The following is a 17670-nucleotide window of genomic DNA, read 5'->3' on the forward strand; positions in this document are numbered from 1 at the left end:
ACTGTTTAAATTTGACAAATGCTCAAAATGTTCTATTTTGAATAGAACTAGATTTTCTTTTTTTTTTTTTAAGTAATTGCTGTAGATGCATATTACAGCTTTAAATAACCTATTTATTGTTCAAAAATAATTAAGCAGTGTCTACAGTGACTACTTCATCAAGTACTTACTGGCCCTAAATTTAGATAATTTCCACAAACTATAAACATATGGTTACAGTTTTATCATTTAGTACACAATTACACCAAAAAGAAGGAACTTTTGGCACACTTTCTTATTCAGTAGGCCTTACCCCATAGTCTAATCACTGAATCTTAATGAAAGAATGAGAGCAATTGAGAACCCAAGCTTCCACCTCACAGAAGGCAGCCACGTGGAAGTCGCTGCCTTTTTAGGATCTTCTCAGAAAACCTGCAGCACTGGGGCATGTCAGAAGAGAGAATCACACAAACATTCCGGTGCTTAAACCAGCATGAATCACTAAATCTAACAGCTACCTAACACCTGTTAGTTTTGCCTAACAGCTATCATACTCACTTGTTTGTCAGCACTCGATATTCTCCTATTTTTGTTGACAAATCAACAATTTGGTCAATCACTTCCTGACATATGGAATAATGCTTTTTATAGCGAGCCTGAGCTCTTTCAATGGCAATTTTCTCATGATGCTCTCTTTCCTTGGCAATTTGTTCTTCACAATCAATTTTTTCTTGTTTCGCAAGAGCCTAGAATTTTTTTAAAGGGTATATTTGAGATTGCAAAGAAAATCAAACTGCAAAAATGCACCATCATAGATAAGAAAACGAACTTGCTCAGTAAATGAAAACAGATCCTCACCAGAGATGAGACAGTGATCATTAACATACAATGAAATCTAAAAACTTCTATCCATTGGGTAATTCCCTTTTTTTTTTTGCATTCTAACTAGGAAAACATAATGAAATAAAGGAAGTGTGTTACTTCTTCTTTCATGATATGCATTGAGAACATATTCAGTGCTAGGGGATAGAGAAACATAAAATGATGCTGTCTACTCTTCCTAAGGAACAACAGTGCAGATGCATTGATAAAGGCTGATTTTCACTGAAAACTATGTGGAATACTTAGAACATGTGACAAGAAATTTAACTTAACAAATTCTGATCTGCAAATAATTTGAGATTATTGGTACCATCTGACTTTTGAGAAAGATTTCTTGCCCTGGTGGAGAATTATGAGTAATTTGTGTGACGATGTTCTTCTTTTTGCCAAAAGTGTACTTAAAAAAATGTAATAATCAATACCTATAAATTCTGATTATATATGAAACTAGATGGATTGAAGAATTTAAAGCTGGCAATTGTTTTTGGCAGAAGCAAAGTAGCATTTCTACACATTATAGCCTGCTGGGGGCAGAGCACTTGGCAGTTCACCCCAGGATTATGAATTCTTCTTTTTTTTTTTTTGTTTTTTCTAATAAACTTTAAGCCTAAAGGTAACAATATTGAGCACTCAAAAATGAAATTCTTTATTACCAGCACTTGCTAAAAAAAAGAGAGGATGTTAGAGATTATATTAACGAAAATGAAATACATAATTCTTGAGACAAGTTTTTCTGCCACTTTGTTGTTTCCATCACTTCTGTTATTTTGCCCCATCAAAAGTCTTTTAATCTCAGCACAGAGATGTTGTTCTACAAGGTTAAAATTAGTTTATAAGAAAAGATCACAGTTAAATGTTAAATTGCTCAATTCCATCCACTACGAGCTTTGCAGTAATTTTAAACATAGTTAAAAGTGATATATTAATCACTAGGTCACCATGCCCCTAAGAAAACCTGAATTCTAACAGCTGACAATGCAAATTCCACAGGTGGATAGTGTAACGCTCCCAGAGCAACTCAAGGAATAAGTAACTATTTACCGCCTCTCTGTCAAGAGCTTCCTGAAACTCTTTAAGTCGTCTTTGTTCATACTGCTTTTCCCTGAAAATTCTGTTTTGTTTTAAGACCTCTTTCTCATGTCGAACATGCATGAGCTGAACAGCAATCCTCCGCTCCTGCTGAGATTGTCTCATGAGCTTGTAAGTAAGTTGTTCCTCTTGGTAAATCTCCTAAATCACATATATTGAACAAATATCATTAAGGACATGTTACAAAATATTTCATGGACAAGTCGTCACTATCTCATAAGAAATATGAATGAAGTAATACAACAGCATTTACTTGCTAATTTGATGCCTATATCTAGAATAACATGTGCATTCACGAGTATTGTTTATGTAAAATGTACAAAAATTGTAGAACAATGAAGTGAATTTTGAATACATCTTACAGATACACCAAGCATAACTACACTTGTTCAGAATAACACAATTGTAAAGAAATTGCAATATCTTTCAAAAAACTGCTTCTGAATGTAAATATAGATCCATTCCTCAAATTATTAATTGATTATCATTTCACTTATCTGCTCTTGCTTTCCACCTGTCCCCATTCTCAGCCATACTCTGATAGACCCTTGATAAGTCTACTCTTCTACAGGTTTGAACTTCATCCTTTTCTCTTGGGATTCAGATAATTATCTCCCCCACTCCAGAAACAGAGAATGTGGGGAAACACTCCAAATATAGGAAAATACAAGTCTCCTGGGTAACAGCTTCAGAGTTCTCAATGGGAAAAAGTATCGTACTTAGAATCTCTTACTCAATGTTTTAAGAAAATCATTCTGAACATTGCTTGAAGCATGGTTGATGTACATCATGTACTGTGAAGATTGTGAATTATTACTTTTCAAAGTTCTTGGTAAAACATAACAGTAACTTTTCACTACTGTACCTCTTTCATGCTGTCACTGGTATCTTAATGAAAGCTTAATCTAACCTGAAGTGTCTTAATGAAACCTAAAGTTTAGTTCCACTATCTTCACTGTTCAGAACTATTTCAGATATGTAATCAAAAGCATCAGCTTGCCTTTCAAACTCTATTGCTAAATATCACTTCTATAGCAGAATTTTAAAGAAAACTTTGGATTCCCTGGAATTTTGATTCATATAAAGAAAAAAAACTGCTATAAATTTTAATTTCAAATTTGAGGACCTAAACTGGAAATTGATTTGAAAAGTTCAAATTAATCTTTCTCAGAACAGAGAAATAGGTTAAAGCCAGTCAATAGTCGAAAGAAAAATAAACCAAAAGAAAGTATTACTTCTATTTTTTTTAATGTTTATTTTTCATTAGCTTTTAGTGTTTGAGAGAGGGTAGAACACACTCTATAAGTTTTCCTCAAAATGAAAATTCAAACTTTGTTGCATATTATCATACTTCTATAAACAACTTATTCTACAGAGAGATCTAGATCTCTCATAAACAATGCAACCAAACACATTTATTAGTCTTGTAACAAAAATAGCAAAACGTGTTTATTTTAATTGCAATAATAAGAACAAAAACTTTTTAATACATTTAAATCTTTAATGTTGACATCTGAGAGAAAACAGTATTTTTCAAACAAAACCATATTTTTGAGTTCCTTTGTCACTGTAATTTCTATAAAAAGTATACTCTAATTAAATACTAGTGACTTGAAAAGACTAAGCACATATGAAAATCCCTCAGTGCTGTGACTATTTTAGACAAAATGTAAGCTTTGCATTCTTCTTCCCTGTCACAGTATTTCATGACAGTGCACTAGTTTTAATGGAGAACAAATTAGTACGTGGACATCTCAGGCTTTAATCCCAGAGTTCCAACTGCCTCAAAGATTATCTCCCTATAAAGGTTATGGCAAAATGAGAGTCTAATTCATAGTGTACTATTTGTATATTATGTACATTATCTTTTTGTATCATCACAGCAACCCTAAAATGGAAAACAATTTTAGATGCACTTTGCATTTTCATATTCATGCTATGTGTCATTTGATACATTTGAGGTAAACAAATTAACCAATAGTACTGCCTACCGAATAGTGTATCTGCCCATTTGTCTTCTATATTCATCAAATCCAGGCAATAAGAGGAGACATCATGCTGCTCCAGTTCTATCCACTGCTTCTTCTAACTACTTCATTAAGATTTCAAAAAAGAATAGAGGTTGTGCAGACTTTTCTGCTCTGCTTTTCTTTATGACAGCATTTTATCCTTAGCCGTGGATTACTACATCAAGAAGTACTCCACTTGAGGGAGATGGATGTTTAAATTCTAATTTATAGAGGACTGAAGAAGCCATCCATCAACTCTAAGGTGCAAAGTGGTGGGCCCAGTCAGAAATCAAAGCACCTTATCTACCAGTATACATTCTTTCCAAATGAAAAAGGAAGATTATCTGCTAACTGGAGAGCAGGGAATTTTGACATTATTCTAAATAATCGAATATTTTGACACAAAGAGTAGGCTTGGAAAGTCTCAGCAGGAAATGTTTAAGGAATAAAGAAATTTGAAAGGTGAATTAAATCAGAGGATAAATTAGAAACATGGAATCATGGAATTGTCTAAGCTGGAAAAGACTTTCAAGATTGTGAAGACCAATCACTAGCCTGATCTACTAAGACCCATCACTAAACTATGTCCCTTAAAGTCACATCCACATGTCTCTTAATTATCTGCAGAGATAATTATCTGCAGGCGATACTAGGATTCATAATTCAAACACCAAACATAATTTCAAAACAGCTCTTATTGGATGGGGGGAGTAAAGCAGTGGTATCTTGCACGCAAACAGTGACAGACCTAAGGTTGAAAAACTTCAAAACTTCTATGTGAACTAGAAGACAAAACAAAAATGGTAGTTTCAATTTTGTACCTAATATTTTACATCTACTTCTCCACAGAGGGTGCTGATATGCCTGAAGAACTAATAAATATGGTAATTGAGACCTGTTAGAAACTATTCAAAAATTTTCTAAAAAATAATGCACTTTTTTTTAAACCTACTTGAAACAACAGTGGCATCCAGTGGCCAAACATTAAAGTTGTGTTTATGTTTCATGCTCATACGTGTTAAATTATTCCGTCTCTCCCTTTCCCAGTTTAGTTTAATCACAAATGAAACTATTCTGTCTTGTGTTGTCATAAGATTTATGACCAAATCTTACCACTTTGCATACATAAATCTATTTGGTTGACAAGAAATAATCTAGTAAAAATTAACTTCCTCTCCCATTTCCTTCTTCTCAATATATTGCTGAAGTAATTTCCTGATAGCTTTTGAAATTCAAAGAGAAAATCTAACCAAAACATTTAAAAATAACAAGCATTTTGAACAATAGTTAGTTGAAATGGTGCAAATTAAAGATCCAGGTAAGATGAAACTATGCTACTCTCAAACACTTCTATTTCCTGTCTGTAAAAATCTGCCTGATATCATAACATACTCCACTAAAAGGAACACCATGTAATTTTTAAGTATTCTTGCTTCCAGGCTCATATTTCTATTAGAGTTCACAGTGTACCAAGATTTGAAAATTGGAACAAGATTCTTTTAGATGAGATTTATTTGTATGGACATGAAAAATCACTGGAGCACTCTGAAGACATAAAGCACATGTCTTAATGAAATACATTAAATACATAACTCTAGATGATCTGATGGCCTGTGTTCAATTTTTATGTATTATAATTGAAATTCTGACTTCAGTGACCACAGTTTCAGCTTGCAAATGCTTTCTGGTTGAGTATTTAAATATTTTTATTTATTTAAATTATATTTAAATATTTAAATATTTATTTAAATATTTTCAACTACTTTGTGCATTTTTTTTAATAATCTTTAACTAAAGAAAAAAAAAAACTCAAATTACTTCACACTTTTCTAAATCAAGCCATATTTCATTTCTGAACTTTCACAGAATTCCAACTGGTTACTTCTTCCTGTCATAGAACAAAAGTGATTCTTTTAGCTGATCAGGCTACTGTTTTGGTCAACTGTTCACTTTCCTTCTCATCTCTGCAGTCTATAACTCTTACTGTCTCTACATCAGCAATAATTTAATTACCAGGAAGTTTGGGACAGTATCCGTACTTCTGCTCCGCTTTGGAGCCCTTCTGCAGACAGTCTTGTAATAAGCACATTGCAACACCTCCTTCAACTCAAACAGGCAAAGTTTATACTGCAACTGGAGGTGGACCAGTTGTCTCATCAGGATAGCTCTGTCTCACTTTGCTGGCCTTACGCTGTACTTAGCAAATGTCAATGGTTATCAGAACCATTAGTCCAGGTTATTAGGGTTGTACTGGGGCTGTGACAGCTGATGAAAGTTTTGGCACTACAGTGATTTCACTCAACGAGGGTGGCAAAATTTCTTCATGATCTATGCATATTAGCAAGAGCATTCTCTAGAATTTCTGTCCTTGAGAGCTCAAAGATAACGTGCGAATAGACTCTTAGTCTAAGCCAGTACAGGTGTTCTTAGTTTTTTGCAGAACATGAGTGTGCGGGAGATACTGAGAAGTACTGTGACTTCCATATGTCCATCCCAATGCAGGACAAGATTCAAATTAAATAATCTGCAACAGCCATTTTTTGAGAGAGTAGAGACATCTTCTCAGGACACACATTCTACTCTATAATATGCCAAAAGTCAAAGCTCTAATGTGCAACGTAAGTATATAAAACATCCTACTGCACAACGATTTCAAAAGTCATAAAGCCTAGACAAAAATATTACATTACACATTTGCAAATACAGGTTTTAAAGTGAGTACTGTTGCATTTGTTCCTTTTTAATGAAAGTACCTTCTTCAGACCCAGTAAACATAATGATAATTTAAAGTTCAAATGTTATTCTTGTTTTGAGGAAAATAGGCAGATCTACAACTGATTTTTAATCACCTTAGTTCTGTCTTCATTTGAGGCTTTATATTTTACAAGGATAATGTATTGCACAAGTGTAGTAAGAAGGAATGGAAAACCTTTTTCCTTTCTTTTTCCTTTTTCCAAGAAAAAACAAGGCATAAAAGTCCTTTTCAGAGGTAAAGTATACATACCACCTTTTCTACCTTCCAAATGTTATTAGGCCCTCCAAAAAGTGTTGATTTGTACTTGCGAACAAATATTTAGGTTACTAATTGTGTATGTTATACTTCTCTCACCTCTTCTGTTTCATGTGCTATTAACTGTTCCATTAACATTTTACGACGTCTTTTTTCTCGTTGTTCTCTAGCAAACACATCTTCCTCCAAATGTTTTTGAATTTTTCTTACATACTCATCATCTGAATAAGTAGGTAATAGCTCAGTTGCTGCCTGTGCTGTAGTTTCTAGGGTTGTTTTTTGCAACTTCTGTGTTTGAAATGATTCTTGTATATCACTGATAAAAAAAAATAGAAATAAAAGATTGAAATACAAGTTCACTAACTTTATAGAACTCAGTTTTTTAGAGGTATTTTCATGAAGTTGGGCACAAGTCTAACATATGCACAACAGAATTATCTTGAATAGTAAAGTCAGTGAGTATTGAGATTACTCCTTGAGACCCTTGTGCACCCACCAATCACTGCTGAGACCATAGGAGAGCTTTAGTCCTTATGTAACCAATTGTCAATTTGTTCATTTGCCAATATTTAATATAGAAAACAAATTCTGCAGAAATACAAAATTAGAATCATTTGCAGAATATCAAAGCAACATAGGCTACTCTTTAAATATACCCATACACTCTGAGTGCACTTTCTTTCATAGTTATTATCAGGTTTTGTTTTTGTAGAGAAGTATTTATTCACAGCAGTATGCCACCTTCTCAGAATATGGTATACGTATCATTAAAGGTGATAGAGTGGCTATTCTATCTACTTTGCTGTTTATACAATAAAACTCTAAGGAAAAAGTTTATTTTGAAATGTATTTCCACATATATACGAGGACTGTTCTGAAAGTAATGCCTTCTGTTTTATTATGTTGGTTGACAATGTCAAAGATAGATATTGGTGGTATGGTAGTAGAGGTTAAGCCTTCCCACCAATATTCTGTTACATTCTGAAGTCATATGACAGATAGCAGCAGAGGGGCAATATGACAAAATGGCATCTGACATGGAAGTATATATGAAACAAAGATATAATTTAATTCCTCCATGTGGAAAAAAATGCACTAATTAATATCCATCAAAGTTTGCTTAACATTTATGGAGACCAAACAGTGGACGTGGGCACAGTGAGGCAGCAGGTGGTGCATTTCAGCATTGGTGGCAGTGGGCCACTTCTGCTCATGCAGATTTTTTGCAAACACAGCATGCAGTCTCTTGTTGATCACTGGCAGAAATCCATAGCTGAATGGTGGAGATTATGTTGAAAAACAGCAGCTGAGAATTTGCTCTATCAAATAGTATTATCATGCTCTTTGTTGTAGTTTCCACAAGAAGAAATAGGAGGCATTGCTTTCAGGCTGGCCTACATACATCCAAAACCATTCCCTACTCTCTGCACATCTGATATTACAGACTCAATGATTGTAATAAACAGGGAATAAGAGATGCGCTTCATATCCTTTATTGCCATATAAATGGTAAAAAGGACAGAAGGAAGGTTAAGCCATTCCTACAAAAATTATAGGTTAAAACACTGTAGCAGCAGAGGGTGGAGCTTGAGTAGTTACAGCACTAGCAGAAGTATGAAAAACCTCTCACAGAAGAATCAGTTTAAGTGAAGAAAGACCTTATAGTCTCTTCAAGTAGCTGTCTGCATAGATAGCAGACACTTACAGTTAAGATTCTGTCTAAGATTAACAATCTAATACTCAAATATTACCTATCAATGACTTGGCTGTGTACTTCAAAAGCATTTCCTACAATGGACTTCTCAAACTTGTTAATCTCCTTGTAAGTGTCCTAAAGAAATAACACAAAATTTAATGCCACTTTTCTTGTTACAAAGCATCATAAGGGAGCTTCAACTATTCACAGATTGAATAATAGAGAATTAGTTTTGCATCATATTAGTTCAAGAGAAAAAAGTTTACACTGAAAACATATTAAGCATTAGATAGATACAAAGAAAGGCAAAGCTGTTTTCTTCTCTTACTTTCCATTTCCATTTAATTCCCCCTTATACTAGCTATACCTATGTTCACCATACAAAATTCTGTTCTTGCAGCTGTCCATTTACAGGGTAAAGCTAACTTACATTGGACTCTAGCAATTCATATATTATCTCTAATCAGGGATTTTTAAAACAAGATAGGCTGTGCTATGTTCTGCTTTAGATTTAGTATCTTGAATTAGTCCCTAATAATTACTAAATTAGCTGTTTATATACTCTATTTTAAAAATAATCTGTTTCAGTTTATTCAGTAACAACTTCCTCTTCCATCAAAACAAAATTTTCCTATGTAACAAATGTCAGAAAGATATTTTGCCAGATTTTCACTGACTGATGCTACTGTACAATTTTAAGAGTTACAGTAGGTGATACAAGTACAGAACTATTAAGTGTAAATGCTCCTAAAAAACTAACCTTTTCCAAATTCATACAACTACTTTTAACAAAATATAGTTACCTCCACTTCTCTTTTCTTCTTTAGCAATTTTTTTGCTTCATTAGCTTTTAAGGTGTGGCTTAGTGATGGCTTTGGAACCTGTATAACAGCTGCTTGAATCCGGGCCATTATTTCATTTTGTCTTCTTCCTATGAAATGCTGAATATTCAACATCATGTGTTCAGATACTTGACTTGAAACAATACATGCCATATACTACTAATATACCATCGATTTATCTATGAAGTAAATGTAACTAATCTAACTGATTCATAATGAAAAAAACATCATTGATCAAACGATTTCTTTTTCGTAAATGAGGCTTGTTGTCTTCATTTTGTCTTAAAGTACGAGTATAAAAAAAATGGCACATCCATGCAGTTGGACCAGATGTTCCCTGTAAGTCCTTTCCAGCTGAACTATATTCTATTCTAGTTATTTTCTTTGCATTAAGAAAGAATGTGGTATAACAGAAGCACATCTGTAAAGAAAAGCAGTTTGTGTTCAATGCCGAGGAGTCATTTAAGGGGTTATATTAAATGCTAGCCCTGGTCTGGCACTTGTTTCAAGTAAAATTCATATCAGAAACTAAGAAACATACATACTATTAGGCAATATTACCAATCAACACTGAGTCTCAGGTGATCAAGTACAAAAATTGCATTTATGCTAAATTGCATACACAGTACATGAAGGTAAAAGCAGAATTGTGTTGAAAAGGCATTTCCCTATAAAGATCCAAAGAAAGTTAAAAAGTAAATATAAACTGTAAAAGGATTATTATTCCAAAAATTCATTATGAAAAGGTTATGGGATATTGCTCATATTTTCTTGTGTAGATACATGAAAAGCCTTTTTTACAATTACACCTTAAGTACATCCAGCTGTGAAATCTACATTCTGTCTGTCAAGATTTTTCATGCACGACAACATGCAGTCTATTTTAAGTACGAAATTTTTAAATACTGTCATTAAGAATCTTCTAACAATATGTTGGCTTTATAGCTAAACATTCATGCTTATCAAGTGGACATCCTTTCTTCATTATTATTATTTTTTTTACAAACATAGTGGTGCAGAAGAGAATTATGTACATGATCTTATGAAAACACTTTCCCAGAAGATTCAGTAATATGTAAGCACTCACCTTTTCAGTGTCTTGGGCTCTTTGTTCCTCTTGAAATTTTTGAGATTTCTGTTGTTCTGAAATATGTATATGAGCTATTTTATCTTCTATTGTCTTAGATTTCATTTCAAAATGATCTGAAACCTGCTGTAGTTGCAAATCAGCCTGATGTGATATTAAAGATTTCAAACGCTAGAATTAAATGTTACAATAATAGAGTCAGAAATAGTAAGAAATATAGCTTTTAAATACAAAAAATTTCCAGTAGTCATTTTGAACTGTTATCCTGTGATAATGTACAGAACAACTTCTGAACTTGGTCGAATATTTTTTAAAGAAAGGACTAGTTATATTGAGAAGAACATGCAGAACTGAACTTGAACAACGTCAAATACAAACTCAAGAAATTCAACTTAAACTTGTTTGGTTTTTTTGTTTGTTTGTTTGTTTGTTTTTAATAGAAATGATTCTCAACAACTTGCCTAGAAACAGTGAAATCTCCACCTTTGGAGATATTCAAAATTGAGCTGGACAAGGTTCTGAGCAACCTGACCTACTTGACTCTGCACAGAGCAGCAAGGTAGCTGGAGTATGAGTCCTCTACAGATCCCTTCCAACCTCAGCTCTTCTGTGATGAACACATCTATTCAGAGCTCTCGGTTGCTTCCATAGACGCTATCCATAGAGGGTGAAGGGGTGTATTGGTTGTTTGGTGCTATCTCTGCATTTGTCTGTGAAGTTCATATCTGTAAACTATTTGCCAGGATGTGTGCCAGGAAATACGTAGAAATTTACTCTGCTGAATTTGATTCATGATGCATAGCTTCTTTAAAGATTGTTCATCCTGGTAAAAGATTATGGTTTGCACATGCTGAACATTACTGTTTAGAAGAATATCACCTACAGATCTTCATTTTAGATACTCTCTTTCCCGTTTATTTTTTCCTCTTTGCTGTATTCAGCATGTTCAGTTATTTGACCAGATAGAGTCTAGTATAAATATATGGGGAGACATATAACTAAAGGAATCAAAGCACTGTGGCACAAAGCTTAATACAGACTAACTTTCCCTTCAGGAAACATTTATAACTAAGTATAATGCAATCTGCAATCCATACTGATAAAATAAGTATAACAGAAGCCACTGAACCACTACTAGTCTTTGCTGCTATTCATATTTTAAAGCTGGAAAAAGAAACAGAGCAGGTAACATGGAATAAGCCAGAATAAAGGAACGCAGAACACATATTATCCTCATGAATCACAGACGAACCAGGTAATCCCAATTTCTATATATGGCAAAGGATTTTGAACAGGAGAGCTTTTAAAAGTGGGCAGGGAAACACACAACATGCTTGAGAGACCTTAGTAGATGTGGCATATATATACAAAATAGGCATAGTTAAATACCTCTCGAAATGAAACACTTCCAATAGACTTGAGCCTTGCAGGTACTGCAGGTCTTATTGCTTCCATAGCTACTCCAGTGAGCTTTGTTTTTCTTTTTTTTTCTAAAGCAATGTACAATTCATATAAAAGCTTTGTTGCAGCCCCATGCTTTCCTATCATGATGTCATGGGCCACGTTCTCATTAAACTGTACTCCAAGCAGGTGAAGTGTGGGCTCCAGGAGAGAAAAATTGTTAAGCTTTGCATTTGCAGCCCTATGTGATTAAAAAGCAGAAAGAATCCAAAAATCAAAATTTAAACATACTTTTAATTTCAATAAGCATGGTCATTAGATTTATCTCATATCAAGATAGGAGGGGAGAAAAAACACAGTGGACTTCCCTGGAGTGAAATAATACACATTTCAACTTATATTTTATACTGTGTACCTACAAATAAGTCGGTCTGCTAGACATAACTCTTGGAAAACAAATAGGAGACAAACTGCATTATGTAAATCTTGATGTATGCACACAATGAAAGCACATGACAGCAAAATCTTACTCCAAATTGTAGTCAAAAGTATATCATCTACAAAAAGCCACAAATAATTAGAAGAAAGACCAATCCACATAAGCTCTAAGCAATTAAAATATATGAAATTAAATTAAAAACAGAAAGAAAAAAATGAAGCTTATACAATCTAACAACTCTCACAACAATGTAATGACTTGGAATAGTGTTGAAAAATAAAGATTATGGTTCCGATGAGAAAAAATTATATTTAAAACCAAAACAATGGATTGCAGATAAGTGCTTCTCTTGTGCAGACTGTCCTGTGGAATCACTTGGGATCAGCAGATATACAGGCCAAAAGAAGAATAATACTAAATAATATTTCATAATTACCATATTATCAAATTCAATCAACAAATCAATAACTACTAGCTGAGTCAGAACATTATGCTTTCTATACTGTTCCATAACTTCACAATAATTCCTTTACATGAACCAATAATCTTTTAAGGCCAGTAGAGTTCATAGATTCACAGATTCATAGAATCATAGAATTGCAAGGTTGGAAAGGACCTGTAAGATCACCTAGTCCAACCATCCTCCCATTACCATGCTACCACAAACTAAATCATATCTTGTAGCTCCTCATCCAGATGCCTCTTGAACACTGCCAGGGATGGTGACTCTACCACCTCCCTGGGCAGCCATTGCAGTGCCTGACCACTCTCTGAGAGAAAAAGTTCTTCCTTATGTCTAACCTAAACCTCCTCTGGTACAACTTCACAGAATCACGGAATCACAGAATCGTAGGGGTTGGAAGGGAGCTCCAGAGATCATCGAGTCCAACCCCCCTGCCAAAGCAGGTTCCCTACAGCAGGTCGCACAGGTAGGCATCCAGGCAGGTCTGGAACATCTCCAGAGAAGGAGACTCCACCACCTCCCTGGGCAGCCTGTTCCAGTGCTCCGTCACCTCACTGTAAAGAAGTTCCTGCGCACATTTGTGCAGAACTTCCTATGCTGCAGTTTCCGGCCGTTTCCCCTTGTCCTGTCTCCACTCACCACTGAAAAGAGTCCGGCCTCGCCATTCTGCCCCCCACACCTCAGATATTTATAGACCTGGATCAGGTCCCCTCTCAGTCTTCTTTTCTCAAGGCTGAACAGACCCAGTTCACTCAGCCTTTCCTCATAGGAGAGATGCTCCAGGCCCTTCACCATCTTTGTGGCACTCCGCTGGACTCTTTCCAAGAGATCCCTGTCTTTTTTGTACTGGGGAGCCCAGAACTGGACGCAGTGCTCCAGATGAGGCCTTACCAGGGCAGAGTAGAGGAGGAGGATCACCTCCCTCGACCTGCTGGCCACGCTCTTTTTAATGCATCCCAGGATGCCGTTGGCTCTCTTGGCCACAAGGGCACACTGCTGGCTCATGGCCAACCTGTTGTCCACCAGGACACCCAGCTCCCAACTTGTGGCCATTTCCTCGGGTCCTGTTTGTTGCCTGGGAGAAGAGGACAAACCCCTCCTAATCACAATCTTCCCTTAGGAAGTTATAGAGTGCAATGAGGTCTCCCCTGAGCCTCCTCTTCTCCAGACTGAACAATCCTAGTACCCCCCCTTACAAGCCACTCCTCATAAGACTTGTGTTCCAGACCCCTCACCAGTTTTGTTGCCCTTCTCTGGACACACTCCAGGGCCTCAATGTCTTTCTTGCAGAGAAGGACCCAAAACTGAACACAATACTTGAGTTGTGGCCTCATCAGTGCTGAGTACAGAGGGATGAGTTATAGCATAATTCTACAAAAATGTTGAATTTTAATTTAAAGACCTTCTGGTAACACAGAGTTTACCATATCCCTGCAGGAAATAGACCCGGAGTTCATTACTGTCCCTATAATACATCTCGCCTTGTTTCTTGGTGAGTAGAACTTAACCCAGCAGGTGACTGATCACAGTGTTCCCCAGGGGTCAGTACTATGGCCAGCCCTGTTTAATATCTTTACTGACGATCTGGAAGAGGGGATTGAGTGCACCCTCAGAAATTTTGCAGATGATACCAAGATGGGAGGAAGTACTGATCTGACAGAGGGTAGGCTAGATAGGCTGAGTGATGGGCTGAGGCCACCTGTATGAGCTTCAATAAGACTGAGTGCTGAGTCCTGCACTTCAATCACAAAAAACCAGACATATTTCTGAAGAATAAATAAATATTTTGCCTAATATCTGTAAGAAACATGTTATCCACAAGTACCAACCTGCTCTGTGAAAACTGATTAAAGTCATCCTGAAGACCGTACTTGTGCAGAAGTTCTCCAAGGAGGTAGCCGGTAGAAAATTCTTCTGAAATTGATCTTGGAACTGGGTTGTGAGTTTTTTTTCCACAAAAAATACGACCATTAAAGGAATTTGGACATTAATTGTAACAAAAGTCATTACTATTTTTTGTGACATGAGTGTATCAGTAAGTAGTTTGTAAGCTACAAGTAAATCTGCTTTCAGAGTAGTAACTTTGCAAGGTGAGCTTCACCTACTCACTTGACTGGCAGCCTCGCGGGATGCCCGGCGCTGACAGCCAGCCCTGCGGCCCCGCAAACCCCTGCCCCCTCCCGAGGCAGCTGGGCTGCCACTCACCCACGCTCCGGGAGAGCTTCACCTCCTCGTTCAGCCACTCGCACAGTATCTCGGACATGACGGCCACCGGCGCTCGGCCCTCCCTGGCTCCTGGCACCGCGTCCCGTTACCACGGCAACGGCGCCAGAGCGCACGCGCAAAGGAGAGGGGCGGTGCCGCGGCTAAACTCCGAGGGCGCGCGCCCCTGCGGGTGGGCCGCGCATGCGCCGCAGGTGGGGCGGGGTCGCGGGTGTGGCCGGGGCGGGGAGACGAGAAGGAAGGTGAGCGCGCCGCGAAGAGGGGCGCTTGCCCGCTTCTGCTGCCGCTGCCCGGGTGGCAAGCGCTGGGCCGTTATTCGGCCCGACCCCCTGTGGGGCACGGTCGTGAGGCGCTGAGCGCGGGGCGGGCGCGGGCTGAGGCGGGGGCAGCCTCGTGGCTGGGAGCCTCGTGGCGGGGGAGGGGGGTCCTCGCTACGGGTGGCTGTCACCCCGCTGGGGGATCTCCTGCCGCTCCCTCCTCCCTCCGTTAGCCTCGGCTGGCGGTGCTGCCGGGCCGCTGTCGTTACACCCACCACCTCCTCCGGCTGCCCGCTGCTCTTTATTAGGTGTCGTGGGAACCACTTCCCCGATCCACCCAGCCGTCTGCCTCTCGTGGCAGAGTTTCCTATTGTGCCGGCTCGTAGATTTCAGAGCAGGGGACTCTTAGGCTGAAAAACCGCTCTGCTAGGAGAAGGAAATTGATCTGGAATCATTTTCACACATCAGATCGCACAACGGCAAACAAACTACTGCGAAAACACAATACGAAGGGGCGGGGAGGGAATGCAAAACCTGAAAAAACTCTGCAAGTGCGAGCGAGGGCTACGCATTGACCGGGCTGTTCTGCAGCAGTTCTTGTGTCAGGCGTCCCAGGCGTTCCTGTGCCAACACAGCTGCACGTCTGCTGTGAGCGGGGCCCGCTGGAGGATTGGGGTTGGTTTGCTGTGAGCTTCGTGCTTTTGCGCTGCCTCGCTCGCTCATTTCACTTTTGGTGTCACACTGAAATTCTCCGCGTGGCTTTGGTGCCCCAGGTTTGAAAAGCACGTTAGAAAAGTGAAGAGCTACGGGTCTGGAGGTCCTACATCCTTCCCTGTAGAAGTTTTAAATTCTGTTTTTCCGTAAAAGATCTGAAGTTGGTGTGTTTGAGTTTCCAGTTGCCTTTCAGCACAACGCAGAATCCTAAAGGGTTGTTTAATCTAGAAAAGGCAGGAAGAAGGGGATCTAAACAAAGCATTTTCAGAAGTGACATTGATTAACGGCTGACGTAAGTCAGGATATCGTGGATTTTGTACATCCAGAAGTAATCTGAGCAAATCTCTGTGCTTTTTATGGAGGGTGTGCTTTGAATCAAAGCAAGTTATTGAGTTGTCTCAAAGTAAATGTGTAACTCGGCAGTTGTTCTTGTCTTGAAAAGGTCACCGTGGAATTAGCCACAGGTGAATGAATCAACTAACAGAAACTTCAGGAGAGCCAGGTTCTTTTGAAGTGAATATCCTTTTGAAGATACAAAGTTTTCTGTATATGCTAAATTAAAAACTACCTACACTTAAAGAGAAATAGAAACCTCCCCCTTTCTCCCCTTTCTCCCCTTTCTTCCCTTTTTTAATCACACTTGCAGTTTTGAGTATCTGCCATGTGAGTATGTTTCTGGTACATCAGAGGACAAAGAATAAATCTAGTTTAGCTTGATCATGGAATTCTTTCCTCACCTCCAAGAATCAATGTATATATTTTAAATATAGTTAAATGTTTGCTGAGAATAGTCACTTGTATTAAGTTCAGCATTTCTTTCCGTATAACCTCTGACCTTGAAAAGCTAGTTCTTAATGTATCTCCAGGAAGTTTTACGGATTTTTTTTTCATATCCTTTATCATAATCAATGGATTTCTAATATAGCTTTTTTTTTTTCTGCTGGATATTCATAAAATCTCAGATTTGAAAAAAAAAAAAAAAAAAAAGGAAAAAGGGAATCTTTTTTATACTTAAATTCAGTAGTGATTTGCTGTTTCATCTATGTCTGTCTTAGCCTTAAACAGATTAATGTATCTGTCTTACAGAATTCAGAGTAGTGATGGAATGATGTAGTAATCAATTTTTATTTCATTTTTTCCCCTGCTTTTAAGAACTTGGAAAGATGTTTGTGTTCTGCACTGTGAAAGCTGAATCCATAGATTGTTTGAAGGAAAATACTTGCAGACAACAAGTAAGGTAACTTTTTCCCTAATTCTGCCTTTTCTAAATACACTGAAATTTTTTCATAAGATAGTTACTCATTTTGTGATCTCTTAATTGCTTGCATCTCTGCGAAGAACACCAATGGGACTGTCCTGGAAATTCCAAGGTAATTTTCTATAGGACACTGTACATTGGTTAGTGTAGCTTTTAAACACTGATGCTGGGCTATAAAATGCATCTGAATTTTTCAATAAAAAGTCATTATTTATGTCAAACTTCATGCATTCTCCTGTGAATTTGCTTTAAGAGAGAAGGGGATTGCTTGTAGGTTGTATCTGTAATGGTGAAAGGGAAGGGAAGACCTCAAATAGCAAT

The 17670-nt window shown here is 37.4% G+C and overlaps 2 protein-coding genes across 23 annotated transcripts in view; one reads left to right on the top strand and one right to left on the bottom strand.

The window, feature by feature from the left end:
* The window catches only part of SPEF2 (sperm flagellar 2), a 50077-nt gene extending 34872 nt beyond the window's left edge, over positions 1-15205 (bottom strand). The window contains exons 1-9 of the mRNA XM_052670546.1: positions 15103-15205; positions 14727-14829; positions 11984-12236; positions 10595-10765; positions 9469-9606; positions 8721-8800; positions 7069-7285; positions 1903-2091; positions 538-725 (exon numbers count right to left, since the gene is read on the bottom strand). Of these exons, the coding sequence (XP_052526506.1) occupies positions 538-725; positions 1903-2091; positions 7069-7285; positions 8721-8800; positions 9469-9606; positions 10595-10765; positions 11984-12236; positions 14727-14829; positions 15103-15160 (1397 nt within the window). The 5' untranslated portion in view covers positions 15161-15205. The remainder of the gene's footprint in view (positions 1-537; positions 726-1902; positions 2092-7068; positions 7286-8720; positions 8801-9468; positions 9607-10594; positions 10766-11983; positions 12237-14726; positions 14830-15102) is intronic.
* Positions 6437-17670, top strand: part of PRLR (prolactin receptor) — a 195493-nt gene continuing 184259 nt past the window's right edge. For 17 of the 22 annotated variants that reach the window (XM_052670533.1, XM_052670518.1, XM_052670521.1 and 14 more), the window contains exons 1-2: positions 15547-16604; positions 17244-17328. The gene's annotated coding sequence lies outside the window, so the exon portion shown is untranslated. Of the gene's footprint in view, positions 6446-15324; positions 15363-15546; positions 16605-16636; positions 16843-17243; positions 17329-17670 lie in introns of those variants that run through there. The other 5 variants (XM_052670517.1, XM_052670527.1, XM_052670523.1 and 2 more) reach the window with 5 other exon arrangements.

The sequence above is a fragment of the Tympanuchus pallidicinctus genome, unplaced genomic scaffold, assembly GCF_026119805.1.
Source record: "Tympanuchus pallidicinctus isolate F22 unplaced genomic scaffold, pur_lepc_1.0 scaffold9, whole genome shotgun sequence".
Classification (NCBI taxonomy): Eukaryota; Metazoa; Chordata; class Aves; order Galliformes; family Phasianidae; genus Tympanuchus; species Tympanuchus pallidicinctus.